This window comes from Carlito syrichta, unplaced genomic scaffold, assembly GCF_000164805.1.
Source record: "Carlito syrichta isolate Samal-C Ts95f unplaced genomic scaffold, Tarsius_syrichta-2.0.1 Scaffold303045, whole genome shotgun sequence".
NCBI classification, from domain to species: domain Eukaryota; kingdom Metazoa; phylum Chordata; class Mammalia; order Primates; family Tarsiidae; genus Carlito; species Carlito syrichta.
The window spans coordinates 420,687-445,920 of record NW_007247141.1 but is presented as its reverse complement, the minus strand read 5'-3'; the positions used below and the strand labels follow the sequence as shown (position 1 = coordinate 445,920).

At 39.9% G+C, this 25,234-nt stretch overlaps 1 protein-coding gene across 6 annotated transcripts in view; it reads left to right on the top strand.

Annotated features, from left to right (window-relative positions):
* The window catches only part of MPDZ (multiple PDZ domain crumbs cell polarity complex component), a 182,036-nt gene that overhangs the window by 130,622 nt on the left and 26,180 nt on the right, over positions 1–25,234 (top strand). For 4 of the 6 annotated variants that reach the window (XM_008057527.1, XM_008057528.2, XM_008057530.2 and 1 more), the window contains 8 exons: positions 893–1,070; positions 4,209–4,319; positions 8,655–8,753; positions 11,755–11,917; positions 14,579–14,775; positions 16,780–16,871; positions 17,403–17,493; positions 20,001–20,078. In XM_008057527.1, the coding sequence (XP_008055718.1) occupies positions 893–1,070; positions 4,209–4,319; positions 8,655–8,753; positions 11,755–11,917; positions 14,579–14,775; positions 16,780–16,871; positions 17,403–17,493; positions 20,001–20,078 (1,009 nt within the window). The remainder of the gene's footprint in view (positions 1–892; positions 1,071–4,208; positions 4,320–8,654; positions 8,754–11,754; positions 11,918–14,578; positions 14,776–16,779; positions 16,872–17,402; positions 17,494–20,000; positions 20,079–25,234) is intronic. The other 2 variants (XM_008057532.2, XM_008057531.2) reach the window with 1 other exon arrangement.

Below are 25,234 nucleotides of genomic sequence, written 5' to 3'. Positions count from 1 at the left end.
TAAAGCTATTATTTTACTAATAGTAAAACTTTAATGAGCAAATAGTATTTGCAAAAATGAACATATATAAGATTATTTTCCATTCCATTAACTTATTTATTTGTTACTATTATTTTAAACCATCTTAGCCATTTTTAAGAGTATAGTTCAGTGGAATTAAGTCTCTTCACATTGTTATGCAGTCATCACTGCCATCCAGCTACAGAACTTTTTTCATCTTTTAAAGCCAAAACTCTTTAGTCGGGCGTAGTGGTACATGCTTGTAGTTCCAGCTACCTGGAAGGGTGAGGCAGGAGGATCGCCTGAACCCAGCAGGTCGAGCATGCCACTTCACTCCAGCCTGGGCAGTAGAGTGGGACTCCTACTAAAATAATAATAATAATAGCAATAATAAATAATAAATCTTTCATTTATCACTCCTCCCAACCCTGGAAAACACCATTCTATTTTCTGTCTCTATGAACTTGACTACTCGAGATACCTCATATAAATGGAAACATACAACATCTGTCCATGATTACACTTCACTGACTTATTTCCCTTAGCATAGGGTCCTCAGGGTTTATCCATGTTGTAGCGTGTTTTAGAATTTTCTTCTTTTTTAGGGCTGGATAATATTTACTTGTATGTGTATATTGTTTTGTGTATCCATTTGTTTACTGATGGACAATCAGGTTGCATCTATCCTTTGGCTATTGTGAATATTATTTCTGTGATGATGCATGTCCTACTACCTCTTGGAGAGACCCTGCTTTGAATTATTTTGGGTATATATCTTTCTTTTGTCATCTGTGCCTTTTTTGTGTTGTACACATGATGTTGTTGCCAAATCCAACATCACGGAACTTTTGCCTTATTTTTTATGAGTTTAAAATTGAATTTATTTTTACAGGGTTGAACTTTGGAGAGAACCGAGCAAATCCTTGGGCATCAGCATCGTTGGTGGACGAGGAATGGGGAGTCGGCTAAGCAATGGTGAAGTGATGAGGGGCATTTTCATCAAACACGTTCTTGAAGATAGTCCAGCTGGCAAAAATGGAACCTTGAAACCTGGTGATAGAATAGTAGAGGTACCCTCCAGTGTGCTTTCTGTGCCAAAATTACTTACCTGTTCCAGCCTCTGTACCAAGGGATTTGTCGTCTTTATACTGGCTACTCTGCCCAACATTAGTGTAAAGTGTATTTGTGGTTAAAGCATTTCTTTCTTGCTTGTGTCTTTTCATCTGTGATTTTCCCTTATATTGATATGATGACAGATTGTATATCTTGATATAGAGACTGAAGTTTAGAGATGTAGCCAGCCACTTAAAAAAGCATTGGCTCCAAGGTAAAACAGTTATGTCCTATTTGAAAGAATAAAGCAGCCGGGAGCGGTGGCTCATGCCTATAATCCCAGCACTTTGGGAGGCGGAGGTGAGAGAATTGCCTGAGTCCAGTGGTTTGAGACCAGCCTGGGCAACTTGGCGAGACCTCGTCTCTACAATAGATCAAAAAATTAGCCAGGCTTGGTGCCACATGCCTTGGTGGCACATGCTACTTGGAAGGCTGAGGCAGTGGGATCACCTGAGCCCAGCAGGTTGAGGCTGCGGTGGCTGTGAGCATGCCACTGCTCTCCAGACTGGGTGACAGAGTGAGACTCCAACTCAGGAAAAAAAAAAAAAGAACAAAGCAAATTTCTTAGGAGAAAAAATGGAATTGTTTAAAATTGTGTATAGATACACAGAATTATATGCGTTGCAATTAAGTTATTCAATGAGATTTTATCTCAAAAAATACTTTATCATTATCATTTCATTGTAGATAAACTTCGTTAAAGAATGAGATTTTTTTCCAAGTGAATCATTTTGGTGAAATCTTTGACGCTGATACATTAATGACCTTTTATGTAAATGACTTTTTTGCTCAGTCCAAGCCAGGCCCGCTTTCCTTCTCAGGGCTGTGTTCATTCGCCACCGAAGGCCCTGTGTCTTTGTGAACCTGTGTGCATGTGTGTGCGTACGGGTGTCTATTTTGTTGTTCGCCAGAGAGAAGTGTGTGGTCACATTGTGCCTAACCCCTCAATTCAAAGCCAAGTTTAGTATTTTAAATAGTCTCTCCTCTCATGAGTCACTCACTCATTTACGCAACAAATATTCCTGGAACAGCTGTTGCGTTCCAGGTGCTCTAACAGGCTCTGGGCATCCCACAGTAAACAAGGCACCATGCCTGCCTGCCAAGTGGGACAGACTTGACAAGTAATCAAGTCATTTCAGAACAGTGTGATAAACTATTTGATCAGAGTAAGCCGAGTTTTATTTAAAAGGCTAGAGAAAGGCGTACCTGATCCAGATTTTCAAAGTTTTCAGGATTTACAGAGTAGACTAAAGGAGACAACTTCCAAATAAAGGCAACTTTATTATATCTATAATGACCATTATATTCACTTTGTACAAGCAATTGTCTCTCATTTTCTAAACCCATATTCTTTCACATTAAAATGCTTTAATTATTTACAAGATTATAACATAACAACCATGACTTTGAAATGAACAACTTGGTGATTTGTTTACTTACTCCTTAATTGATTAACTGTCTCTGAGAGCTGAAGAAAGAGGAAAATTGAAACTTGAAAGAAAACAAAGACCATGTCCCTTTTTTTTTCTATGACCATTTATAAGGAAGAATGATAGGCTTTTTCTCTCCTTTCATTGGCTGTTACCTTATCCCCCTTTTAAGAAAATTTTTAATTAGAATACCAATTCAATTTCCAATTTCAGGTTATTGCTAGAAAGCTTATTGTATGTATACCTTACTATTAAACACCTTTGACCTACATAGAAAAATAAGAAATATTTTAAATTCTTTCTACAAAGGATTGGGTCTTAGTTGTTCCCAAATGTTGCTTAAATGTGTTAGAAGAGGTGAAGCATCTTTTTCAAATGGAAGAGAAAAGACCTTTTTGTATTGTAAATTACTGCCTGCCTTTTAGCAGCAATTTGTGGAGTGGCATATGTGCAGGGGCTTTTCGGGAAAACAGAAGAGCCTGAGGCCTCTGTCATCCTGGGAATTCTAAAATATGTCTCTGCTAAGAGTTTCTGGAAACGTGTGTAGACTAGGTGAGCAGAGACCTGCAACGTGTGCCATTCTGAGTCTAGAGTTCTTTATTTAGATTTGAGCAAATATATTTAACATCCCGTTCAACTTTTCCACTGATGGAACCTGCAGCTGACATATGGTCAACATGAATGCTGACTTTTATTCTGCAAGAAAGCTAGAAGCCATTTTTAATAAGTACTGAAAAACTCTTGTTATGTCATCTCAGTATCAACCCGAGAGAAGTTTTCAACTAAAGGTCTATAATTATTTTAGAAGTGGTAATGTTCTATCCAAAGATCTTATCATTCTATTTTCCAGAACTATGTCCACTCTGAGTTTGCTATTTTGTCATATATATCATATCATGGTAATTGGAAACAATATAATGATAACAACTTCCTATATTTTTCTGGCAGGATTAGCATTTGGCCTTTTCAATTATCTTCCTTCTGACTCATATGGTATGTCTAAGCTGAGCTGATCACCACTCAGGCAAACCATGGTCAATAAAATTGACTAAACAACTTTAATTTTTAAACAACTTTCCACAAGAATTACTAACAAATAAGCACAATTTCTTGACTTCCAGCTCCTATCATTCATGTCTACTGCAAAGATTCTTTTGTAAAACTAATCCTACCATCATCTGATTTTTCTGGTTGTCAGAGTTCTGTTTTTAACTTCAAGCTTCCCTGTGCATAGAGAAACACAAGGCATCACCCACCTACTTTCCAATCCACTCTATAAAGAATTAGAAGAAAAATTAGCACAGAGACTTTAACGATAAAGACAGTGCTGCTAGGCATTTCTCTTTTGTTACTTGTGTGATGATACTGATTTATTAATTTAAAGGAACAGCTGAGCAATGTAAGGAATGCATTGGCAGAGTCTTCACTCCAATGGATTATTATTTCATTTTATTACTGGAGACAGACATCTGTGCCCAAAACAAAGGGCCACCAGTCTGCTGGACAGAGGAAAACTCTGCAGCCTCACAAGTCGTCTCAATTAGTTTTTGATACTGAGACAGAGTCTCAGGGATGCTCACCAGGGCTCCCCCAAACTCCAGATCCACACGTTGTTCTGTTGTTCAGTAGCTTCTTGAAATGTTAAGCTGAGGCCTTCCATTGCAGGTGGATGGAATGGACCTCAGAGATGCCAGCCACGAACAAGCTGTGGAAGCCATTCGGAAAGCAGGCGACCCCGTAGTCTTTATGGTACAGAGCATTATAAACAGACCAAGGGTAAGCAAGCACAAAGGGCAAGCAAGGTAGGCATATCCAAACAGTGTAAACTTGGCCACTTTTTTTCATCAAGCGCCAAGTTGTCTGTACGAGCAGAGATACCGATTTCTTGAAATCTCAGAAGACTTGTTAAAAGTCTGTTTTCTTTTTCAAAACTAGAGTTATCCTGCAAATCCCTTGTACCTTGTTGAGTAAAGACTTTTGAAGTCTGTTGAAAGCACACAGAAGTAGTTTTTATTATCAACACAGGAGGCACGAGTTCAAAAGAATGTGGTGTGTCATCAGTTGGGTTAATAGTGTGTGATGGTGGAGTCCCTTAGAAGCCGGAGAGTTTACATTTTCTTGACGTTTGTTCTCTAGGCAGAATCTCCTGCTTTTGCAATTCTGTGCTCACCTGTGAGTGATCTTTTTTTTTTTTTTTTTGAGTTGGAGTCTCACTCGGTCGCCCAGACTGGAGTACAGTGGCCGCTCCCGGCCACCGCAGCCTCGACCCGCTGGGCTCCGGCCATCCTTCCGCCTCAGCCTTCCGAGTAGCCGGAATTACAGGCTTGCGCCACCACGCCCGGCTGATCTTTTGATTTATTGTAGAGATGAGGTCTCGCCGCCCAGGCGGGTCTCGAACCTGCGGGCTCAGGCAATCCACTCACCTCGGCCTCCCAAAGGCGCGGGATGACAGGCTGAACCACCGAGCCCGGCTGTGAGTGATCTTTAATGTGTTTGTGTGTCCCGTGGAACGTTCAGTTTCCACAGGGCGGATCTTGTTTCTTTACCAGTGATGTCATAATTGCTGTTCCCCAGCCACGATCACTGTGTAGCTCTTCATCAGTAGGTAGCTACTGGAGGACAGAAATCTGCTGAACCATTTTACCATCAATCATCCCAGGGGAAATCGTTTTAAGAAATATTTTAGGAAATAGTAGTATACTTAATGAAGGTTGATAGAGAAGATGCAAAGGGAAGCTTCATGTATGTGATGTGTCTTGATGCTGAAGATGAAAATTATGCCAAGAATGGAAAACTCTTTTTTTCTTCCTTCTTTCTGCTTCATTGGGAAAAAAATATCTTTCAGACGCAGCAGTATTACGTATATTGGGGGTCACATACACCTTTGAAAGTGATTTAGAAACATGCTCCATTCACTCCGATTGCATATGCCATTTCAGGCGTTTCTTGGATGTGCTGAAGTTCTTAGAGACTTCTTGTTGGATTTAAGTTCACAACCCTCGACATGCTGATTCTCTTTGAATTATCTGCTTACAAGTTTTTAGGGTTGGTTGTCCTTAAAACAAAAAAAATAAAAATTCGACATAAGTGAGGGAAGTTAAGGACGTCATCTCAAACTTAGAAATGTAATTTTATGTGCAAGATACTTTTCATTTTAACTTGTAAAATGAAGAAGTGAAGATACTAATATTCAAACGATGAGAGGAAAATAGCAAACAGCTCTGTAGAGGAGATCAAAGTGATTTATCAATATTCTATTCCACGGAATACAAACAGAGTGACCAGACTTATCTTGCTGGTCTTTCTTTTATGTTCAAGACAGGTGTAACTCTGGTCTGGGTTCCCTGTAAGGAATTAATTTTGTAGTTCTTAATGTAAGCAGTTATCTTCACATCTGCAGTTTTTAATCACTCAGTTGTTTATTGTTAAGCAATAATTATCGATTCAGATAGAAAATCTGCCAAATGGTAGGGCTGCATCAAGCTGCATTCTTTACAAATGCTATTCAGTTTGTTTAAATAACTGTAAATCTTTTTACATTTGTTTCCGTTTGTGTGTTAAACATTAGCACAGAATGATAATGTTGATAAATGGCTGTTTAAGTTAAGTTAAAGCAATTTTTTGTGTGAGTGGATTTTATTTCTTTTTTTGTTCTATTTATAATTTTCAACTTTTACATCATTTGGGACAATACTGTAAACTGCTGAATGATTCTCAATACAGCTTAAAAAATTTAAAGTACAAGCATTTCTTTCAATGTCAGTCACATATGCTAATAAACTGGGAAGATATTGTCTCATACACCTGGAAAATATTCCTACTTTACTATCTGAGGTATAATGATGCTTGATTTGATAGCAATGATTCCAGGAAAAATTTTGCTTAGAATGACAAGTTATACTCATTTTGGGGGGAAACTAGAATTATTTTTTCATTTAAAATGAGATATACTGTATTTTCAGTGATTTACTTCCCTATGGAAATGATCCCGTCTCTAGTAATCTAAAGAAAAAAAATTAGAAAATACACATACATAAGAGTCTCTTAGTAGAAAATGTTTTTATCTATGGATGTATTAATTAAAAAATACAATTGCTCTGGAACAGCCTTAACATCTAGATAAAATACAAACAATTTTCTTATTGGGAAACAAAAGAATAATGAAGGTTACCAATGAACTAGCAACCAAATGTTTAAATCTAAATCTTCTAGGAAGTCTTATTATACACAGGCTAAATGCCAGTCAATCTCTTTGGCCCTTTGACTGTTGGAGAATCAGAACTTTTCAGACCTAGCCCTATTAATTCCACCAGCATGACCCTCCACAGAATTCAGTCTGACCACATTGTCTAACTGAAAAATGGGCTCCATTAATTTAGGTCTGAGAATGTCCTTGTCTTCCTTGTGCTTCTTAGTTATTAATGTTTCAGCTTTTATTAGCTTTAGGACTATAAACAGAAGTTTCAGCACTGATTTTTTAATAAGGTATATACTCTGTTTCTATCAATCTTTCCCTAGGGATGGAGTGATCTACCATTTCATCTGCTGTACCTTTGCTGTACTTTTACACTCTGCTATCAGGGCCAAATTCTAATCCTCTAAGATCTGCAAATTTAACACAAAGGAATACAATAAAAACAAATGCTTTCTTTAGTTCTTCCACTTCTTGCCATTATAGGTCTGTTGTCTACTGTTCCACAGAATTGTCCAGGGCACTTGACACCTAAAAGTTCCATGTATGAGGGTTTGAAATAACTTCCATCCTACATAGCATGGAATTACGTTACCTAGGATATGTTTTTCATCTCCGCCTAGTCATTTTTTCCACCTTAATAAATGGTCATATGCCTTGGCATTTGTGATCTTCTCTTTTGTCAAGCAGGAGTTGACATTTTCAACTGAAAACCAGGGAGAAAGTTTAGATGAGCAGAAATGTCATTGTGCCCATTTCTTTTTCCCATCTTCCCTCTGTAGGAAAAACATTGCAAGAAGAGCAGATTGAAAGGGTAATGTGGCATAAGCTTTAGTGCAGGCGTACTGAGGAGAGAGTCTTCCAGAGTGTTCTCCCATTCAGGGTGGTGTCACATGACAACCTCTCCCTACACTTGATGCCTGCCAGTGGGCTTTTTTATAGAGAGAAGTAACACAAACATTTAATTGGAGCCAAAATGAATTTTAAATGTCTGCAATTTCCCCTGAAAGATATAGTCAATAAAAGAAAAAGATAGCGGGTGTGAAAAGAAGAAGAAGAATTTATTGTGCTAAGGAAATTGCTTTTCTTTTTTTTTTTTTATACTATGAAAATGCTAAATTCTAACTGGCAAGCATCCTGCCTTGAATATGTATATTCAATTCTAACAGTCTGGCTCAGGGTTTATTACAAACAAGCCACAAAACCAATGAGAAGCCACTCTAAGGCAGGACTTCAAATATTATTCAGATCCTCATAAATTCCCCCGGTAATACGACAAATTTTACAGGAACTTTTTAAAAAACGTGAATCTCCTTGTTTCTACCTCCACAAACAGTAGGCAGAAATAGAAAAACACACCACTGTACAAGAGTTCACTTCTTCACAAATTGCTGATTTCATTTTTAATTAAAAAATACAATTGCTCTGGAACAGCCTTAACATCTAGATAAAATACAAACAATTTCCTTATTGGGAAACAAAAGAATAATGAAGGTTACCAATGAACTAGCAACCAAATGTTTAATTTGCATTCTGGAACAGATTATTTAAAAAAAAAAACAACAGCTTTTTAATTCGAAAACGTGTTTCGTGGTATTCACGAAGTGTATATTAATAAAGTGAGCAAAATATAGGTGCCTCTATCGGTGATTGTAAAGACATTCAGTGAAAATAAAAGAACTTGGGGATCCGTTTAACACACTGGTTTCCTTTGTGGTTTGTGGACCTATTTAGACTCAGGCGTAGGTTCAGATAAGTAGAGACAGATCTTTAGTTCCAGGCTGCTGAAGATCTCGCTATTAATGACTAGATCTGCCGGAATCTAGTTCCACACAGTTCTTGAAATCAGTAAGTTCTCGAAACTGAGTTGTTCTGAAGACATTGCTTTTGCGTTCAGCGCCTCTTCTGTTTCCTTTTAGAAATCCCCTTTGCCTTCCCTGCTGTACAACCTTTACCCTAAGCACAACTTGAGCAGCACTAACCCATTTGCTGACTCCCAGCAGCTCCACGCTGACAAGGTTGGATAATGCCCGTTGTCTTGCTGTTGCCTTTTGCAAATGTTTTGTTCTTTGTTACCACTGTGCCTTTGTCCTGATTCGCTGTTTACTACATTTGGGCAGGGGGGGGAAAAAAAAAGCAAAAAACAAAAACTGTGTTTGGAGTAGGCATGCAAATCCTTCCTTAAGCACATTTTCTCGCCAGAGAATATTTATTTTTATCACTGAAATTAAATGGCCCGTCTGAAGAGTAAGAGAGAATCGTGATTCTGATGCCTTTCCTTCATTTCGGTGTGATTTAAATTTTCCGATCTTTGAATTTTTGTTACTTGCCAAATGTATGAACTACTTTCACCCGTAATTTCCGCAAAACCTTGCATGGGTTTAACTCCTTTTCTGACTTCTACAAGGTGGTCATAAAAGCTCTTCCATGAGTTAATCTCTCTGCACATAATTGTGTACATGTACATGCAGGAAGCTGTTGAATATTCATAAAGCATGTCCATGTAATTGCCTGAATCAGAAAACATAACTGTTTCAGTCAGTGCTTGTAAATCTATACTTGGATATTCTCATATTCTGATGAAATTATAAAACCAAACTTGAAACAGAAATTTATGAGAATTTATGTACCATATTGATCATGAAAAGAAAGAAAGCCATCAACAATTTTCTTTTAAGAAATACTTTATGAATATTCATCAGATTTTCATGCGAGTGTGATATGGATAGCCCAAAATGCTATATCTGAAGGGATATGTTTTCTGTTACTGTAGGAATTGCAGAATTCAAGTAGAATTGTCTTCCATTGTTCCCCAACTAACCCTTTTGCTCCCATACCCTTTAAGGTTTGTCTCAGTGTGAAGTTGTCTTAAGTGGGTGTGTTGCAGTGTGCTGGACATGTGTTTTGTGCTTGGTGTGCATATCCATGGCGTGGAGTGATTTCAGGTGCACTTTGCATTTTCCCAATGATGTTCTAAAGGACTTTTGTTAAAAAAAAACAACTTTATTTTCACTAATAAATTTTTAGTGTCAATATCAAGTCAGATACACGAACTTGGTGAGAATGAGGGTGAGGGAGTTGGAAGGGGCCAGGTAAAGAAAACACCCAGTTGCCTCTTAAGTTAATACAGGCTTGGGTTCACTTTATGATTAGTCCGTGAGGCTTGGGCCCCATTTTAGTTTACTCATGATATGAAAATGTTGTTGCTTAAGGTCCCAAAGAGTTTTTTAGATAAGCAGGTTTTGTTTGTTTGTCCTTAAGGTAAATAACAGCTCAAAAAAAATCATGCAGCAAGATCTATAAAATGTGCATCCATAGAGTTGTTTAAATGAAGGGAAGTTTAAATTGTATTTTGTTCTGCTTTTTAATGGAATGGACTTAACTCATTCCTGATGACGTTTTGTATTGTTACAGAGTGATACATTTTTTTTAACCAGAAAAATTTCGAAGTACATACCGTTTTCTTTTTTGCCATGATTAATGAAACTTGATTGGATCAAATGAGGGGTTTTTTGTGTGTGTGTTTGTTCATTTTTATTTGTAGATTATTAATTTGAGAGATTTATGACACAGCATTTGGAAAGATAACAAGAATTTCAATAACATGTAAAGAGAATACTTTGATGCAGCAGATTCTGTAACCTAAAAAATCGATTTCTGTTAAGCCTGTGTCAACCAACCCTTTGCTTTTTGAGAAAGCTGAATGCTTTCTCTGTCATCAAAGAAAGGCGACCAGTGTCAAATCGTTTTTTAGTGTTTGGTCTGTTTTGTGATATTCTGACTCTTGGCCCCAATTAATAATTTCAAAATATTTGGGCCTATCATTTACTATGTAGAAAGTAGGTTTTTTTTGTTTTTGTTTTTGTTTTTTTTTGATCACGATCTTTTTCTAGATATAAACATAAAATAAAACAAGCTATATCAGAGGGATTTTTAATGCAGAAAATAGTAAAATATTTTAGTAAAAGATATATAGGAAATCTACAGGTTCAAGGCATCAGAGACAGCTTCACATCAAGGTTAGAATCTCAGCTGGGTGTCTCTGACCTTTAAGTACTGTTTACCTATGGAAATTTCAGGTGACCACATGGTATAATGGAAAGTGCATTGGATTAAGAACTAAGCACAACTGTGAGATTTGAAAGGAAATCCTTTACTTCTTATGACCTCAGGTTCAAAGGTCTGCAAGATGAATAAAATGAATTCAATGCCGTAAAGGCCCTTCAAACTCTCACCTTCTGTTTGATGATCTGTCCTGTGAGAACTTGACAACAGCAAGTTCTTCTTGTTTGAAATGGCCCTGAATGACAGCATGGGTGCCATGCTTAGACTTTGTATGAAGTATTCTGCTAGGCTTTCCAATTTACCTTGGACGCTACCTTGCTGGGGAAAGATGGTGTTGTCCTTAAAGCCACGCCCCTCAGGTCTGAGTTGGTGTGCTCCCTGCTAGACAAGGCTGCATGTGCAATGCTTGTTTTCCTGGATCGTTGAGAGAATCATTTGGAGAGGATTCAGGTAGCAATAAAGAATTCTTTCTCTTTAGTCTCGCTAACAAGGTTTGAAGGTCAACTTCTTTGTTAATTTCTTTTTTAAAAACTTTCTTGGCAGATTTTTATAGAAACTCCTTCCAATTTTTCGCAGACCCCTACATATTTTTGATAACTTTTGAATGATTTTGTTTTTTTCCAAGGGGAAAGTTTGTGCAATTTTCTATCTTAAGTCATTTAAGCCTTCAAATTCAATAATTCATTGGCTTAAAATAGCAAATAAGAGTTTAATGAAGTGTGCTCTGATTCTGATGTGTTTTGCATATTTAAACTTACCTGAATCCTGTCTGAATTATATATATATATATATATATTTGTGTGTGTGTGTGTATGAGCTTTCCATTATGTTAGATATTTCAAAGCCAGTCTTTGTTTTTAACAAAGTCTATTTTTGTTTATGCTATTATTTCTTTTCCTTGAAGTTTTCTTCCTTAGATCGCACATACCCACGGCATTCTTCTTCTTTCCACAGGCACCCAGTCTGTCAGAGCCAGAGCCAGAGAAGGCTCCCGTGTGCAGTGTGCCCCCACCCCTTCCTTCAGCACTTGCAGAAATGGGCACCGATCAAGTGCAACCATCTGTAAGCAAAGTCTCAGACGATGTGGACAAAGAGGATGAATTTGGTTACAGCTGGAGTAAGTTGTCTTTTTGTGACACATTTAATTATAAGAGGTATTCGAATAGCCCTGGGTTTCTCAAGGCTTAGGTCCTGGACAGATAGATACATTGCAGCTGGTTGGGCGTGGTGACCCATGCCTGTAATCCCAGCACTTCCGGAGTCTGAGGCAGGAAGATCACTTGAGCCCTGGAGTTCAAGACCAACCTGGGCAATATAACGAGATCTCATCTCTACAAAACATCAAAAAACTTGCTGGGCGTGGTAGCATGTGCCTGTAGTCCCAGCTACTCAGGAGAGTGAGTCTGAAAAATCACCTGAGCCTAGGAGGTAGAAGTTATGGCAAGCTGTGATCGTGTCACTGCATGCCAGCCTGGGTGAGAGCGAGACTGTGACTCAAAAAAATAAATAAATAAAATAAAATATAATAAAAAGTATTTTGCAGCTTTTGCAATACATATTGCAGTTCTGTGCAGAAAACAACACTGTTTGTTTTGCTTGAATATAGCATACATTCCTGGGGCATGGGATAATGCTCCTCCTTTCCTTTAAATACGTATTCCTGTGAAAGCCCACTTTGCCTTTTGTGGAAATTAGCAAGGAAGGACACTCTCTCCGATGCCTGTACTGCATCAGCCACTGGTGGTGTAGAATAAGTCATCACCCCTTTCTAGGTCACATTTCTAGACGTCACTGATTGTTATTGATATTGGTTGTTAACTGATATTACACTTTGAACTTCTGGTCTTTTCCGTACTAGAATGGTAATATTGTAGAATTGTAGAGATCACGACTTTGGGCATTTGCTAAGTGGCTGTCTCTCTTTTTAGAACGCAGTTCTTGCTTCATGTGGCTAACATTCAATTGGATAATGCCTGAGGAATGCTAAGCCCAATGCCTGGTACGCAGGAGTCATTCGTAGACAGCTGTTATGAGGATGGAGGGGAGTCTTTGTTTTCTAAGGATAGAAACCATTTGACTGGGAAATATTAACAAATTAGCCAAAAGTTATACAAGCCGTTGATTTAAAAAGCTTGATTTTATTTTAAAAATCTAATTATTTCCTTTAAGAAAGCTACGGTATGTGCTGTTTGGGAGTACAGAGTATAAAAGTTGTGTTGCCAGATCTGGAAGGCATCAGGAGACGGCAGTTTATGAAATGTATGCAGTAAAAGTCAATGTAGAGCGCGTGATATTAGCCACATGAGGGGAGAACCCCCAGAATGGAATTAATTTATTTAAAAATTATGTATTTATTCTTACATATTTCAACTTCAGTCACCTTTCAGGTACTCCCCGTTTGATGCAGTGCATCGATCAAGATGCTTTTTCCACTGCTCAAAACAGTTTTCAACATTGTCGATTTTGAGGCTTTGTAGTGCTTTCACCGTTTTTTGTTTTACCTATTCCACATTGACAAAATGTTTTCCTTTGAGGATGTTTTTATCCAGGGTAACAAAAAAAAGTCATTTAGGGAAAGATCAGGTGAACAGGGAGGGTCGGGCCCAGGGGTCGTGCTATTTTAGGTTTGGGGCAGGTATGCTCATAAATTACCCATCGTGAAATAGACAAACACGTTGAAAGATTCTCCAAAACAAAAATCCACTGATGCCAAACACAGCCTCTCGCAACAACACTAGCTGGTACACTGGTGCCATTGGGTTCCAAGAACATAGAACCTAGTGGTGGAAACCTACACTCAAAGGGCCCTACCCTCCAAAAAATAATTCCATGTTTTTTGGGGATCCCCCTCATAGAGTGACATTTTCTAAGAGATGGTTTGTAAAATTTGCCGTAGTCTCAGTCTGTTGTCAATGATATGAGGGCATATTGCTAAAAAATCAAGGTGGCCAGAATGTATTCTTGAGGAAAATGGTAACCAGAGTATTTCAGTTTTTCGTTATCAAGCCACTCCAAAAATTAATAGTTTAAGACAACAATTTACTATCAACCTGTGAAGTGGTTGGCTGGACTCAGCTGGGCTGGATTTCTGAGATGTCTCATTTTGTGTGGCTGGCAGATAGAACTAGCTGCTGGCTGGTCACTCGTCTGGGACTGTGCATGGGCCCCAGCCTCTTGAATTAACGAGGGCGGACATTAAACTTCACCCCTTGAAGATGTGGGGTAAGAGATGTAAATGGTCTCATCTAATTAGGACACATACCCTAGTGCCGAGTCAGGTACCTCGATTTGTCCTGGCCTTGTAGCTCTATACAATAAGAAAACCTCTTCCCTTTGTTCTGGATGTATGTACCCAGCAAATGCCCAACATGATGTGACATACAATTTAGATTTTCCTGTGGGAGAAAAGCTCCCACTGATCAGTGAACACAAATATTTGGATGCCCTAGTTCTGTTCTCTGCAAATGCTAACGTTTCTCGTTTAAGCATAAACTCTTGAGAGTTTGTAAATGTGTGTTACTTCTCTCGGGCCAAATCCTACCGAAGTGAACCAATTAATCAGACACTGTGCTCTCTGCACCTTGAATGCAAACAAATTCCCCAGAGTTTGAGCACTCTAGGAAATCAGTCCTGATGGCCAGGTAGCCAGTCTGTTGGACTTTTGATTGCTGAAGATTGCAGTAGCGCCCCTTTGGTATAAAGCCAAATAGCTTCCACAGTTAAGCATTGGGCTGTGAACTAACTTTACATGTGCTTTTTTTACTGCTGTTGTGCGTAGAAAATATCAGAGAGCGTTATGGAACCCTAACGGGTGAGCTGCGTATAATTGAACTGGAGAAAGGTCGTAGTGGTTTGGGTCTGAGTCTCGCTGGGAATAAAGATCGATCCAGGATGAGCGTCTTTATCGTGGGCATTGATCCAAATGGAGCCGCGGGGAAGGATGGTCGATTGCAGATCGCAGATGAGCTCCTAGAGGTAAGGGTTTGTGGAAAACTTTGAATCTCCTCTTACTGCCACCAGTGTGATGGAATGGTCAGTTTTCAGAAGGTCACCCAGACCTCCTGTCGCAACTGAGGAAACTATCACTTGCCCTCATAAGATGGATGCCCATTTGACTCCAAACCAAACATCTGCCAAGTCAAGTCCCAGTTCCCATGACGTTCCATTAAAAGGTTGTGACTATGTAGCAACAGAAACAATTTTTGCCCCCAAGATAATAGTAAAGATCACACTTCAAAAACATTTATTTTGTGTGCTGCATTTTTATTAGGAGCTTTTGAAAACCCAAGTAGCGAGTTGGACCTACTGGACTTTGTGGGAGTTGAATTGCTGATGAAGAAGTGATGGGGGTGAGGTGGAGTGAGGTCAAGGTTAAGGCAAAATGACAAAAGCAGTAACTCAGCCTGCCAAACGAAAATAAATTTGTGGACCATACTTTATAATATATAAAATTGTATTACTTTTTTTTGAATGGGTGTCTTACTCTTGTTGCCCAGGTTGGAGGGCAGTGACACACTCGCAGCCACCGCAGCCCTCAACCTCCTGGGCTCAGGCGATCCTTTCACCTCAGTCTTCCAAGTAGCTGGGACTAAAGACACACGCCACCACACCCAGCTAGTTTTTGTGATCTATTGTAGAGACGAGGTCTCACCAAGTTGCCAGGCTGGTCTCGAACTCCTGGGCTTGGGCAATCCTCTTGCCTCAGCCACGCAAAGTGCTGGGATTACAGGCTGAGCCACTGCGCCCGGCCTGTATTTGCTTTTTGTTTTTTGTCCTTGCCTCCTGAAGTCTAGGATCCACATGTCTTCCTACTTCCTCTATATTTTTCCTCCTGCCTGGTGTATTTCCCTGTTGACTTGGGAGGCTCAGTGAGCAGTGGCTCAATGACCAGATGACTGAGCTGTATTTAGGCACTGTATTTCTTCTTCATTTTTTTTTTTTTGAGTAGGAGTCTCACTCTGTCACCCAGGCTGGAGTGCAGTGGCACACTCATGGCCACCACAGCCTCAACCTGCTGGGCTCAGGTGATTCTTCCACCTTAACCTTCCAAGTAGCTAGAGCTACAGGTGCGTACCACCATGCCTGGTTTTTTGATTGACTGCAGAGATGAGGTCTTGCCAAGTTGCTCAGGCTGGTCTCGAACTCTTGGGCTCAGGCAATCCTCACGCCTCTGCCTCCCAAAGTGCTGGGATTATAGGCGTGAGCCACTGTACCTGGCTGGCACTATGCTTCTGAGACACAGACTGCTGCCTAAATCCTGCATTTACCCAGCATTGCTTCTCCTTGTGGTCTCTTCTTAGGACTTGAGTTTTTGTTTTTGTTGGTTTTTTTCTGAGTTGGATTCTCACTCTGTTGCCCAGGCTGGAGGGCAGTGGCATGCTCCCGGCCACCGCAGCCTCAACCTGCTGGGCTCTGGCGATCCTTCCGCCTCAGCCTTCCGAGTAGCTGGAACTACAGGCATGTGCTACCACGCCCGGCTAATTTTTTTTTATTTATTGTAGAGATGAGGTCTTGCCAAATTGCCCAGGCGGGTCTCAAACCCACGGGCTCAGGCAATCCACTCAACTCAGCCTCCCAAAGGACTTGAGTTTTGAGACTAACTGGGAAGCGTGATGGTAGGGGACTTCCCAGGATGGTCTGCGCAGGTCACAAGTGTTTCCATAGAACCCTTGTTCTGTGCAGAACATACTGGAAGCCTCGTGCCTGCCAGAAAATTTGCTATCTGCTGTCCTACAGTTGGTCTAAGGGGTGCCTGTTTGACAATAGCCCATGTGTATTAGACCTCATGCACATCATTTTAATGTTGGCTTCAAACATGAGCTGTTCCTTATTTACCATCAAAAGCCAGGTTCAGGCTCTAAGGGAAATTTATATAATATTTTAAAGAAAGGAAAATTGTGCTTTTTATTAGCTAGATGGGGTGATCAAATTTGTGATATTTGAATTTCAGACTCAGCTAATGATAATTATTTCTCACAGATCAATGGTCAAATTCTCTATGGAAGAAGTCATCAGAATGCCTCGTCAATCATTAAATGTGCCCCGTCTAAAGTAAAAATAATTTTTATCAGGTGAGTATTTTCTTTTGCGAGCTTACCAAATATTTTTTGTTAGCATTTCAACTCTGAGTTCTTTGGGATGAAAATAAAGCATTTGTGAATAAACATTTGTGAATGCCAGTTCTGTAGTTCCAGGTCTTTTTTTTTTTTTTTTTTTGAGTTGGAGTCTCACTCTGTCACCCAGACTGGAGGACAGTGGCACGCTCCTTGCCACCACAGCCTCGACCTGCTGGGCTCTGCCGATCCTTCCGCCTCAGCCTTCCAAGTAGCTGGAACTATAGGCATGCGCTACCACGCCTGGCTAATTTTTTATTTTTATTGTAGAGATGAGGTCTTGCCAAGTTGTCCAGGTGGGTCTTGAACCTGCGGGCTCAGGAGCCTCAGCCTCCCAAAGCGCTGGGATTACAGGCTAAGCCACCGAGCCTGGCTTAATTCCAGGTTTTGGGGGTTAAAGAATTGTATCTAATAATCTTCTGAGTCTTGAAGTAAGAGAGTGAAAATAATATCATTATGATATAATAGGTTCGTGTTTTTTGCTTTCAGAAATAAAGATGCAGTGAATCAGATGGCCGTGTGTCCTGGGAATACAGTGGAATCTTCGCCTTCTACTTCAGAGAATCTTCAAAATAAGGAGGTATATGTAACTTGCGTTTGTATCTTGGGGAAGACTTGATTGATATACCCTTTATGAATTCATTGACAATTTGAGAACACTTACAAGAATATCAGAGGTAGGTAAGTTATGACCTTGGCCTTCAAGGAGTGTATAGCCTAGTGCAAGAAGACGCTTGTGCAAGCACGTCACTCATATGAAGGCTGCCTGTAGTCTGCGTAGGGAACAGTAAGGGCACAAAAGGAGTTTTCAGTTCTGCCTCTGGAGAGTGAGAAAAAGACTTCACAGGGGAGGTTACATATGAAGCGTTATGTTGGAAGACTTGCAGGGCAAAAGCTTGGCACGCAGAGGGCATGAAGTGGGGAATGGCATGGAGGCTCGGCCAACATAGGATATTGAAAACTGTAGAGCACCCCTGAACAGGGCTGGGGGAGGGCGGGGAAGGAGTGGGAGTTGGCGAAGAAAGGGGCACTGAGAAAGGAGATAGGGTCAGATTATGGGACACATTAACAGGCTAACATGTGCCAACTTTGTCTTGGAGGCTGTGTGAAGCTCCAAGAATGAGAACTGGATTGTGATAAACTTCTCTGGCTGTAGTATAGAGAAAAAGCAGAGAGAGCAGGGAGAGATGTTCAGTTGGAGAGAGTAAGAAAATTATTGGAATAATTGAGGAGAAATGTACTGATGGCAGAATTAAGAAAGGGAAATAAGGAGTAGTTACATCAGATGTTAGGAACCCAAATTGATAGTGCTTTCTATCTAATTAAATGTACTCATTGAGGAATAATAAGTGGTTGAGAATTTATTTATCCAACAAATATTTCCTGGACAATCCGTCTTGTACCACATACTGTTCTTTGGGTTGGGAAATAAAACAGACAGACTTTCAGATGTCTGACTTGGTGACCTGAGGGGTGGCTGTCTTTGATAAAAATAGAAAACATAGACAAGAAGAGCAGATATTTACAAAAAGATGGCATATGATATTTGGGGCAGTTTAAGAATACAGCACCTGTTGGAAAGCCGTCGGAGTGGACTCCTGGGACATTTGGTCTACAGTTTAGAGAAGGATTCCCGTAGATGCAGATTTGGCATTTGTTAGCCCTGGACTCCAAGGCGCTTGCTTTCGTAGTGAGGTAGGTTGGAGCAGAGTCCTTTGTTATCAACAGCAGGAAGCCAAGCCAGTAAAAGAGAATGAAGACGAACTGGAAGGGCAATGTGGCTCAGCAACTGAGAAGAGCGTGTTTCAGAAGAAGGCAATATTCTATAGTATATATCTGATACACATATTCCTTCTATAAGATACATATGTGTATATGTATATATATATATCTTTCCTGCATGCCATCAAGAAGTCCAGTGAGAAGATGGGCAAAAAACTGGAAGACTATTAGTGATTTTTGAGAAAGCAAATGATAGATAAGAAATTAACTGGGAGAGGGCAGTATCTATAGGGTGCAAAAGAATTGAGAGAGTTTGGGGGTGTTACTTTTGTTTTGATTTAGGAACGTTTTGGATACCGTGTAAGATGTATACAAGGGGAAAAGAGAGGGCGAAAAGCTTAAAATTAGAGGAGCCTTGGCGATTATCAGTCAGGGAAGCTGTAGGAAGAGAGGCACTCTCTAAAATGAATATACACACATAAAGCACATGCATACAGAAGACAGATGTACACATCATTGTCTCATCCCAGCTGTTCCTGATGTTGAACCCAGGCAGCTGGTAGTTATTCAAGATGGCTAGGTTGCAAAGGGGGAACTTTTATTTTCATATTAATGAAAATAATATGGAAATAAATATGTCCCCTAAGGAAATGGGGTATGTTAACAGTGTTCAGGTGAAACATCTCATGGTTTTAAATTCACTTGATAACTAACACGGTGAGAGAGAATAACGAGTGGCGCCCCTGCTGGTACTCTGCTAGTGAGCTTGGTGGTTTGGTAGCTGGGTTTCTGTCAGATTTCACTACAGAGTAGATCCAGGTAGTCTTCAGAGCTGCTTGCTCTCTTTGTGCTCTAAAATAATTGCTGTCCGGTGGCTCAAGCCTATAATCCCAGCATTTTGGGAGGCCAAGGCGAGAGGATTGTTTGAACCCATGGGTTCGAGACCATCCTGGGCAACATGGTGAGACCTTGTCTCTACAATAAATCAAAAAATTAGCCAGGTGTGGTAGCACATGCCTGGAGTTCTGGCTACTTGGAAGGCTAAGGCGGAAGGATCACTGGAGCCCAGCATATCGAGGCTGCAGTGGCCAGGAGCGTGGCACTGCATTCCAGCCTGGACGATGGAGTGAGACTCCAACTCAAAAAAATAAAAATTAAAAAATAGATAAAATAAAATAATTGCTGTCCAGGCACACGTTGTAAGTATTTTGAAGAGAATGCAATGTTTGTAGATTTCTTGAAATGTTAACATTGTAATAATGAATCATAATAGATGAAATCATTTTGGTGAAATGGCCCTTGTATTTAAACAAACAAACATGCCTAAAGTGAGTTGCTTTTTCTGCCATCTTTTCCCTCCGTCAGGCAGAGCCAACTGTCGCTACTTCTGATACTGTGGACCTCAGTGTGTTTAAAAATGTGCAACATTTGGAGCTCCCCAAGGTAAATCACCTTTGCTTTGGAATTAAGTGACACTTGTTCCTTCGTACCAGTGTTCTAATTCACTGGGTCTCAAAAGTGTGATCTCCAGACTAATAGTGTCGGCATCACCCAGAATCTTGTTAGAAATGCAGGTACTGGCTGGGTACAGTGGCTCAAACCTGTAATCCCAGCATTTTGGGAGGCCGAGGGGAGAGGATTGCCTAAGCTCAGGGGTTTGAGTTCAGCCTAGGCAACCTGTTGAGACCTTGTCTGTACAGTAAATCGAAAAATAAGCCAAGTTCCAGCTACTTGGAAGGCTAAGGTGGAAGGATCGCCTCAGCCTAGTGGGTAGAGGCTGCGGTGACTGAGTGTGTCTCTGCACTCCAGCCTGGGTGACAGGGTGAGACTCTGACTCAGAAAAAAAAAAAGAGAAACGTGGGTACTTGATCCCACCCAGACTCACCTTCTGCTTGAGAAACTCTAGGGGTGGGCCTAGAAATTTGTATTTTACTAAAGGTCTACCTGATGGGAATCGAGAACCACTGTGCTAGCTGTTTCTTTATCAGGCCCAATTTTTCCTTTTATAATTATTCCAAGGTATGAAATCAATTCATCTACCAAGGTCCTGCTATAGAGGAAATAAAAATAAAGAATAGAAGTTATAGTCTTATCCTTTGTAATAATAACTGGAAGTGCTGCTGATAGGCATCAACGAGATATTGCTTTGAAAAGATTTGAACTATATGTACCGTTTAAAAATGTGGTACATATACACGATGGACTATTACCCAGCTATAATGAAAGACAAAATTATGGACGTCGCAGCAACTTGGATAGATTTAGAGTCCATCATACTCGGTGACATATCACAGAAACAGAGAACTGAGTAAACCACGTGTTCTCATTTATAAGCAGACCCTGAACACCTGAACATTTATCATAATACCACATGAAAGAGATTGGCAGTAGCGGGTCACTGCCAGGGAGTGGAGGGGAGGGCACATAACACCGATAAGGTTGCCTGATTCCAAACCAGGTGAAATGAGGACCACTTATGTACCGAATCCTGTATTATACCTCACATCTTTAAAATAATAAATAAATAAAATAGGATTGAAATAAATCTCCCCCAAAATAAAATAAAATAAAGATGCTCATATGATTAAAAAAAAAAAATCTGAACTTTAGGTTCAGACAACTTCTTTAAAGAGGAAGTGTGCTGAACAGAAACCGTTAGATGCATTCAGGTGTTTCAGGCTCGTGCTAGAAAGCAGGTGGACAGTGGAAGAACAGGAGCAAAAGCAGAAAGAGCAGCAAAGTGCTCAGGGAGAGGAGGGAAGAGGCGGGGGCCGAGGGGACAGGAGAACATCTACAGGAAGTGCTGTGGACCCAAAGAAGGGGAGTGGTCTGTAGACCGTCCTCTACAGGGGACGCTTAAGAGCATGGGCTCTCTCAGGTCATTCTGTCTGGAGCGAATCCTTGCTTTCGGTACTTGCTTGACACATCCTATGACCTTTCTCTACCTCAGTTTCCTCATCTGTAAATTGAAGAGGAGAATAGTACCCTGGTCTTAGGTAATTGTGGAGATTAAGTGAGTTGCTTATGAAATAGCATAATTCCTGGCACATGGTCAGATTCTGTTAGCTATTCAATGTTAAAAAATAAAATACAACACAAAACCTGACTCTATTGATTTGTTTCCTAGAGATTACTTCTAGAAAATGGATGGTTCTCATGGTGTAATATGCAGAGAAGAGAAGTTCTTATCTTATTATGGGCTATTTTTGTTATAGGTAGAGAGAAAAGAAGAGAAGTCATTAAAGTCTCTTGCCCTTCTATGAGGAAGTATGTACTCTTCAATTTGAGAATCCCTCATGCTATTGGTGTTTTAAGACAGATAACCTTGTCCTCTTTCCTTTTGTAATTTCTTTTTTTCTCCTAAATCGTGATGTCAGAGTTGATAGTATTTAACAGTCCAGTCATTTTTTATAATGTGTTAATTACGAAACATTTACATGTATGTTGAATATTTTATAATGAATGATTTTTTAAAAAAATCTCAATATATGCTTATCTGTAGAAAAGTCCAACATAAGATAAAATTTTCATGGGCCAGGCGTGGTAGCTCAAGCCTGTAATCCCAGCACTTTGGAAGGCCAAGGTGAGAGGATTGCCTGACTCCAGGTGTTCAAGATCAGCCTGGGCATGGTGGCATGTACCTGCAGTTCCAGCTACTTGGAAGGCTGAGGCAGAAGGATCACCTGAGCCCAGCAGGTTGAGGCTGTGGTGGCTGTCAATGTTCCACTGAACTCTAGCCTGGGTGACAGAGTGAGACTCCAACTAAAAAAAAAAAAATGTTCACATTACATGGTATTGATTCTCATTTATTCACCTAATGTTTAATACATTCTCCGATATAGTGAGTGCCCAGGAAATGTTGATGGAATAAGCTTGTTAGTTGGGTAAAGAGCAGGATTGCAGTGGTTGGGTGCACAGACATAAAGAAGACCACTTGGGTCAGAGACCTAGACTTGCCACTCACTGGCTGCGAGACTGACCTTGGCACTTAGTTTCTCCCCTCTCCAAAATGAGTATAATAATTGTACTTACCTCATAGAGTTGTAGTGAAAATTAAAATGTTGTAGAATTAAATATACATATTTACAGCCTTCAGTACCTGGCACACAGGTATAAGCATAGCTTGTTATTTTTTTTCTTATAATAATTAAGAAAGAATAAGCTGGCAAAGAGTTGTCTGACTGTTCCTTGTCACTGGTTTTTCTGATGCTTCCTGTGGCTACTTGATCAAGATGCTTGGTAGATGTTCACAGCATGGTAATCTCTTACTCAGAACCTTTCAAGGACTTTCACTTTCAAACAGATACATTCACGTACTGTGGCCAGGCAAATGGGGGTGGATGGAAGCCTGTTCTGTCTATCAGAAGCCCTTCTCACATGCTGAGTGATCTCCCAGGAATCACCCCATCCCATCCAGCCTCATTTTCTTTCTCGGAGAGCGGGGCTGCCTAGAGCAGAGGGTTATTGTTGGAATTGGATGAGTTAATGAGCAAGGTTCCCTCATCCTCCAATATAAAAGCTGGTCTCTGCCTGTAACCTTCTTGATTTATTCAGCAGATGTCTATTATGTGCACTTCCTTTTCTAAATTAGTTGCTATTGAGAAATGCAAGACCTTGGAGATCCTTAATGTACTGCCTTCTGAAAGCTTCCATTTATATGTAGATTTCAAACAAATCTAAAATTCAGGTACCAGAATGTATCTATTGATGAAAGCCCAAGTAAGTAAGGGGGATATTCAAGAATCCTTTAAAATTAGCTAGACAGAAGAGGCAATTAACCATGATTTTAATGATTTCAAGTGTGGGCTTTGGAGTCGCTTAACTTCTCTGGGCTACAGGCAAGCCCTGTGTTCTATGGATGAGCAGGTGTGTGCAAACCTACCCCCAAAGGCAGAGGGAGCTGAGAGGCGGCTCACAAATACAGTTTATCAGAAAGAAATATTTCATAGGGATCTATGTGCAGAAGCAGTGTCTTGGGTGGCCACAAGATATACTTATCCTCCAGAGGGTATCTTCTCTATAGTACGCTTTTCGAGTAAAAACTTGTACAGCTGGTTACATCTCACACTTTCTTGCTGAAACTCATGACCACTGGGGAAGTTCAATAAGCCTCTTTATGAGGGGTTATCTATGGTACAGGCCTTGTTTCAGGACACCTCGGAACGCAAGAGTTGAACGTGAGTCATCATGGTGGTTTTAGTTCAAGATAGTGTCATTCGTTCCATGCGACAGACTGTTTTCCCATACCTTTGAACTTTACTTTTAACCATGAGATGCTGGGTTCCCCATAGAATATATCCTTGAAAACATCCTTTGAGGACGCTGTTGTTGAAAATGATGTTAAGTGACATATCACACTAAACTTGTACACTCTAAACCCCATTATTAGATGGCTCTAGACTAAAACTCAGTTAAGCAAAGAAAGGAGAATTAACCAGGCTCTGCATTCATGCCTCCTCTGAAATCCTTTGTCATTGATACTATCCTGTACTTTTAATTAAAATTGTAATTAATTATTCGATAGCATAATTTAATCATGTCACATTTGTCCGTCATCCTTTACTCTTCAGCAACCCTGTGAGATGGCTTTCATTTCCCTTCTTTTGACTGTTCCCATAACTCCACATGGTAGATCTAGCACTTAACTCTGGCCTTCTGCTTCCAAGTTCCGTGTCCCATTTATTATCTATTTAAACCTCCGTGATAAGGGCCCCGTCTGTCTTTCTAAAATTCCTGTATGTGTCTATAGGAATTCTTTGCTCTATTCAAACTGATCTGAATCAAGAGCCATGGAGAATATTTTGAGGATTTATCCCTCCTTGCCTTTGCTGATGTCAATTGGATGTCTTTCTGATTTATTTTAGCTTATATAAATCTTACATATGCTAAAGACCCAGCTTAAATCTCACCGCTGCTCACTTTGAATTATTCCTTCAGTATTCTGACCTATATGAGGGTTATTATTAATGGCTTCATTTAACCATTTCTGGCCAAGAACATGTCTCATGAGATAAACTTTCTTTGTGTGGGTATCTTTTCTAGACATCCAACATGTACACATGTTGAGAGAAGAAATTCTTACACACTCTCACATTATCTGAGACAGTATGGTGTACACAGTTTACACAGAGTAAATATCTGGGAGGGAAAAATCAATAAATGCTTACATACAGCCTTGCACAAGAAAAAGATGTTGATAGCAAGGGAGTCAGGAAGAGAGAATCATTTTTGCATCATCTAAAAATGGGAGTTCTGGTAACAGGTCATTTCTGGTTCCGAGTTCTTAGAAATTCTCGATAAGTTCATTCTATTTTTTCTGTTTTAATCTTTTACATTGTTTTAAAAATGGAAAAATAGAAATATAAACCCTGTGGCTGACTGGATGCTCACTCAGTTGATCAGAAAAAAAAAAAATGATTGAAGATTTATTTTTAGCACAGAGTACCCAGAGAAGTACCTATATATCTAAGCAGGTAACAACTTTCTCTGATTATCATGGAGCTGATTTATATCCATACAGTTTTATGATGGGGTAAAAACCTTCAAATGCAATGAAGGGTTTTTCTTCTTTTGAATTTTAAGGAATCTTGCACTTTCAA